General features: G+C 29.9%; 1 protein-coding gene across 2 annotated transcripts; it reads right to left on the reverse strand.

The window, feature by feature from the left end:
* Positions 1 to 307: 307 nt before the first annotated feature.
* On the reverse strand, positions 308 to 2,758 carry LOC116165286. Of its 2 annotated transcripts, XM_031479579.1 has the most exons (4): positions 1,588 to 2,758; positions 575 to 1,068; positions 436 to 522; positions 308 to 382 (listed from the first exon to the last, which is right to left on the reverse strand). In XM_031479579.1, the coding sequence occupies exons 2-3, from the start codon at positions 1,060 to 1,062 to the stop codon at positions 453 to 455; spliced, it is 558 nt and encodes a 185-aa protein (XP_031335439.1). In that variant the 5' UTR covers positions 1,063 to 1,068; positions 1,588 to 2,758; the 3' UTR covers positions 308 to 382; positions 436 to 452. The 2 variants fall into 2 exon arrangements, with proteins under 2 accessions (XP_031335439.1, XP_031335438.1); XM_031479578.1 differs by lacking the exon at positions 1,588 to 2,758 and having other exon boundaries at positions 575 to 1,158.
* Positions 2,759 to 6,685: the final 3,927 nt, after the last annotated feature.

Here is a 6,685-nt window from a genome sequence, read left to right on the forward strand (position 1 = left end):
ATCTTTCCGACGATACCTCGCACGCCTTCCTACGACTTTTCGTTACCGAGATTCTCATTTCGGCGACGCCCGACGACGCGCGCCGGCGCCGAAACTTAACACGGCCCATCCTAACCGCGCCGCCGAGACCTTTCCGACGATACCTCGCACGCCTTCCTACGACTTTTCGTTACCGAGATTCTCATTTTGGCGGCGTCCGACGACGCGCGCCGACGGCGCCGGCCTTAACACGGCCCATCCTTACCGCGGCCGCCGAGACCTTTCCGACGATACCTCGCACGCGCTTCCTACGATTTTCGTTTTTTTACTTTGTTTACCAAACGATTTTCAAAAAGGGTAGTCTTCCATCGCCAAAAATAATCCTAAACGGTTATCATGTACTCTACAATTAATAAAACAATTATTATATTTTTTCAATTAAAGTAATTCACTTACCGAACATGCGAGACCCATTAGTTAAAGAGGGAACTTATGGAATCATAAATTCTCAAAAGCCCCTCTCTATTTGGATGAATACCGTCACTAAAAATAACAAATTAAAATATAACAATATATGTACTATAATGAAACTTACCGTTCGAAAAAGTGGCCCTCATAATTCTCCGCGTCCAATAAGGCATACAAGTCCAATAGCCTAAATACATCACATCGATTAGAACACAACGTTCTAATCGACGTGTTGTATTTATGCAACTGATGTCGAACATCGGGACTTGCATGCTTTATTGGAGGAAGAGTACACAAGGTGATGGGAGTTATCCTCGACCACTTTTCCAATGTAATTAATAACCGTTTAAGATTATTAAAGACAACAGAAGCTCTGCCACTTCTTAAAATATCGTTGGTTCCTATCAAAACGACCAGAGGCGTATTTCTAGGCACAAACCATTCCGATTCGTCACTTCGTGAGCGTTCGACTCTTTTTCTCAATTGCGAAATCGTTTGCCCGCCGATGCACAAGTCCACGACGAGCTTGCCATAAATTCGACTAGTAGAGACACCTTGTCCCTCTACCAGCACTCTTCTCAAAACACTGTCTCCCAATCCAAAAAATGTAGCCATTTTTATCTAACACAAAACAAACAATTAACCAAATTGGATATATAACTATTACAAACAAATTTATTATGAAAAAAAACCTTTGAACTCAAGTGACACATTTCAAGACCAAAACTTCATGAAATGTATTTAGGTGAAACTCCAATTTTAAAAATACACAAAGTTGTATTCTAATCATGCACCACAGTTTTAAGCTGTACTTGCGTTTCGTACACTCTCATAAGATTCAAATAATTAAGTCTCGAACAAAGTGGATCTAAAAGTATTTATGATTTCTCCCTTTGTTCCAAAAATCTCTTATCTACTTTAAACATTTCAATAAACTATTTTAACAATATATTTCAACTCGGGTAAGTTGCCCACCAAAGAATTAACTCTTAGCAAATAAATATTTTCCAATCACGTACGCTGGATCATCTGGTGTCAAAGACGACCATACATAATACATTACGGAATTGTATTAATACATACACAAATACCGTGTCGACAATATACTGTGATCAAATGGTATTACAAATTGTTGCTCACGTTTTAATAAATCAAATGTAAAACGTCCTCAAAAGGGGTTTGTTCTAAACCAGATTACTCCAAATATCCCCTTCACCTTATTTGCTAAACTCAACGATGCCACCGGTACAAAAACGATATCATATTAATGTGCAAATAGCAACACTTGACTAGATAAAAAAAAATCGATAAAGTGTATGAAAAGTTATAAAACAACACCGACCTAGTAATAGATCCATTTAACCCGCACGTATGTAACCAACCTTGGAGTATACTTCACCTAATTAATGTGTTAGAATCAACCACAATGCTATCGTAAGCTGATACAGGAAAAGTTTATAATAATATACCTACGAAAAGTTTTGTATTCGACATAAACAATGCCATCATCACTTTTTACCATAAATAACTACTTTGTGTACATAATGTAAAATATAAATAAATAGTACTTACCTATTTATAAAGTTATTGACGTTTACTGTATTCGATGATGTTTACCAATAATCGAAATGACAGACAAAAAATCGTAAACCATAGATTATATACATTTATGCATATTTATAAAAACACATATACCGAATGAGTCGTAAGATTAGGGGTGACCCGTTTTTTTTAAGGAAACTGCGAAAGATATTCCTCTCCCTCTCGACCGTATAAGGCTGTGTATACTAAGCAGCGATTCATACAAAAAAAACGTTTCAAATTAATCTGTGATCACTATACAGGCGATCCATGAAAAATACGTCCGGATTTCCCCCCTCGGTGATCGATACAAAGAAATCGATCTTTATCACTCGCAATATGTAACCTTTTCTGCGATATTTTTCTTCCCTAACGCATTCAAGAGATTAAACTGTATACACTTCTTAAAGTGGTGTTATTAGAGTGTATCCACAAGTGACATGGAAGTATCGCTCATTTGTCGAACGAAACCTTAAATTGTATTGTATATTATATCTATTATACTACTTTCATTACATTAAAAACTGTTAATATACACGTTAAACCCAGGATATTTCAATTTTGTAGACGAAGAAGTTAACATAACCTCCAATAAAACTCACATTTGTTTATAAATTAATAACTGTCACATAAAATTTTTCAATTTCGCCAACTTAAGTATGACGAAATAGACATAAAATAATACCAGATTTCCAGAAAATAAACTAAACTTTTAATTAAAATTGTGGAAAATTTAAAACCTCTGCCACAAATTTTTAATTGAAAACGTATCACTAAGGTGATCTCTATCTATTTCTATCAATTTGATGATCATACCTGGGGGACTTATTAACATCACGTACTCAAGAGGTTATGATTTTATTAAATACAACTATTTTAATTATTGCAGAATTATTCTATGGTTTACTCGTAAAAAATTCAAAAGAGTAAAGTTAGGTAAATATCAATCATTTGACATCTTTAACTATAAAAGCACAAACTTCATTTCGAACCTGAAGCCACACCCTGTTGAGTGTTGAAGTGTCCATCAGCTCTGCAAGGTAAAAATTTATTTCTATTATTCTAAAAAAGCTTAAATTTTCAACACTAATACGATGCAATTAGTCGAAAAAAACGGCCAAACCTCATCACTAAAGTAAAATTTTCCCCCCAATTGCAAATTTTTCTATACAGTAGGTACATTAATTTCGTTTATACGAACAAAATAAGATTACGTAACGCTAATAAGCCCCCCCATGTACGATCATTAAATTGATAGAAATGGATAAAAGGCAACTTAACGAAGCGTCTTCAATAAAAAAATCTGCGGAAGGGGCCCTCCACAATCTTAATTAAAAGTTCAATTCATTTCGTCGAAAGTGAGGTTATATTTCGCAAAATTTCATAATTGTTTTTCAAAATCATATAGCCATGACTAGTAAAACAAAAATCAGATTCAAACGTTAATCAAGTCGAAATCAATATCAGTTTATGACAACTGTTCAAAATATTTACGCGATATTTGTTTTCCGTTCACTTTAATAAACGCCCATTCCGTCTGTGTCAAAACCTATTTCAATTCTTTAGAAAATTTCCATGGTTAACATAATTTTATTAATTGGATCAATTGCTGAATTATTAATAAAATAATGATAACTACAACTGAAAATGAACTAATTTGTATATCATTAGATAAGAAAAAAATCATCTTTGGATACGTATCATTATGAATAGGCATGGGAATTTTTTTCGATATATCAATAGATATCGATATATCGAAAAACAATAGGTAGAGCTAAAAAAATCGATCTATCGATACCTATCGATATATCGAAAAAAATTCCCATACCTATTCATAATCATCGGCATGTAAAATATATGGATAGGTAAGTACCCGATACTTATATCGATAGATGAAAACAGCTATTGCCCATCCCTAGCGACAACTATCAACATATCGATAACTGTCGAAATATCGATAACTATCGATATTTCGATAGTTATCGATAGGTAGCAATATATCGATAACCATCGATATTTCGATAATTATCGGCATATCGATAAGTAAAATATATCAATAGGTAACTACCCGATACTTATTGATAGGTGAAAACAGTTATCGCCCATTCCTAATTATGAACCCTCTAAGTTAATGTGGATAGTGACGATCACCAAAAAACCCTTTTTCCATAGTAATTACCTATATTCGGTTTTAAAATATTCAATCGGTATAATACAACCATATGTTTCATACAAAATTATTTATAAATTTAAACTATTTTGTTAAATGTTTTATTATGAAAATTTGTTATATTAATGTAGATTGTCATTAAAAATTTTAACAAACAAAAAAAAGAATAATATTATTATACTTTATAAAAAATAGGTATCACTAAACATTGCAACCAAAATAGATGTAACAAAAAAATTTAAAAATAAACGTTATAATCAATGTAAAGTAGGACATATTAAATAGAGTTAATAAAACATAATACATGCTAATGATAGAAGTATGTATATACAATATTTGTAAAGATGTTCGTGTTATATAGAAAAAAAACACTAAACTTTATAAATAGGTATCTAATAGGTTAGTAAAATTTACTCCATTTTAAATGAAGGTAATATTTAAGAAACATCATCCATCACAAAGAAAGTACTTTATTTTGAAAAATTGCAGCTTTCCTTAATATGCGTCATGAAAAAGTATATAAACAAACAAAAATCACAATGATGCCATTTGATATACGTACATCAAAGATTATTTAGGCAATGTGTGTTTATTTTCATTAAAAAAATTAAATTAAATCTACTTAGGTACATACATATATCTATCTTTTGTTTAAGTATTCTATTGATATATTTATTTTAAATTTTAGATGCCAAACGGTAAGAAATTGATTAATAAAATAATGATACATAAATATTAATGATAATCTAAAAATTGAAGAAACCGAAGCAAACTCATCTGTAATTGTAACAGAAAACGAGACGGGACCACCAACGGAGGTAACGTATCATCAATAATTATAAATATTTATATAGTGAAATCAACACCTAACTACCAATAAATGATATTTAAAATTTTAAATTTATTCCAAAGACAAACTGGTAATACTTAAACACGTCAAATATACCAAAAAGTATAAAACTAGACTTAATCTTTACAAATTGAGAATCATAAAATTTAAAAAAAAAATTTTTACAACTTGTAACTCCTTTATCATTACAACCACAGTAATTTATGTCAAATATTTTAAACTTTTTAACATATTTCTTCTTATCATTAAAATATCAACTGTCACCATTTTATACAAATAGAAAACTTTAATTGATTGTAATGTCCTTAATTTCATAATATTGGTAATTAGTGTTGACCATTATTTAATTTGTTTTTTATAAAATACATACGCATACACAGGATGTTCCATAAAAAAGTTACTTTTATCATATATCTTAATATCGCAATACACAACTTTTATATTTTTTAATTGAACTGCAATGACACAATTAACAATAATACCAATTTCACTTCAACCACATTGTTTATATAAATATAAAATATGTGACAATATTCAGAAAATGCCACATTGCCAATTAATTCTATAAAACAATACAAATTTAAAGTTATACATATTCTAAGATCTTCATACCCAGTATTAGTATTTCACTTAATTTATAAAACTTCAACTCTCAACATGAGAAATTAGAAACAAAAAATTTTCGATGCTTTCATTTTTTCAATTTTAATTCTTTGTCATGCAACTTTTATTTTACACATAAACACAATGTTATATATTTATAATAATATACTATTTCCTTTTAATTTTTAGGTGGAAGAAGAACAAGTTAACGGTAAGCATAATTGATTCATTTCTAAAATTCAATAAAATTAATACTTTAATTTTTTATAGAAACGCAAAGTCGAAACGAATCTGAACGAGTAAGTAAATAATATCTAACTGGAACCTACGAATAGCGAAAAGACTAAACAGTCGAAACCAAATCTATATTAAAAAAAAATCTAATTTCATTATTAATTGAATTAAGTAAATTAAAAAAATAAAGACATATTTTTAAACTTTTTACATACACTTTTTTTAATTTACAAGATTCAACAAATTTACAATACAATACAAATTTAAAATTCTACAATTTTTTTAATTTCATTTCATTTTGATCTTTTCAACAAGTTGTATATTGTATTTCTTAAGTATAAATATTTATTGACAATCATAAAGAATACGACATCAAATTTCAACATAAAACTTGTACAGTATATCTTTCATGATTTCATTTTTACACGCAAAATATTTTATCATACACCAATAGGTACCTACAATAGAAACTTGCCGATCCGACCTAATCCGGATCTGAGATTATTTGAGTGAATGAATTTTTCGAATTAACAAAAATAACAATAAAATTTTATTCTGAATTACTTATTAAGAAATAAATAATTGTAATTACAAATGATACAAAATAGAATAAACAAAACACAACAATTGTTCTAAATCTAAACAATGCATATCATCAATATCAAAATGCCCATCATGTAATCACATTTTGATGAAAAAATTGTACAATACTGACACTGTTGTTCGAATTATTCTTTACTTACAAAATAACGTACCTATAATACACTTTCATCCTGTTCGAATTGGCGAAGGTCTACTGT

The sequence above is a fragment of the Photinus pyralis genome, unplaced genomic scaffold (assembly GCF_008802855.1).
Source record: "Photinus pyralis isolate 1611_PpyrPB1 unplaced genomic scaffold, Ppyr1.3 Ppyr1.4_LG3a, whole genome shotgun sequence".
Lineage (NCBI taxonomy): Eukaryota > Metazoa > Arthropoda > Insecta > Coleoptera > Lampyridae > Photinus > Photinus pyralis.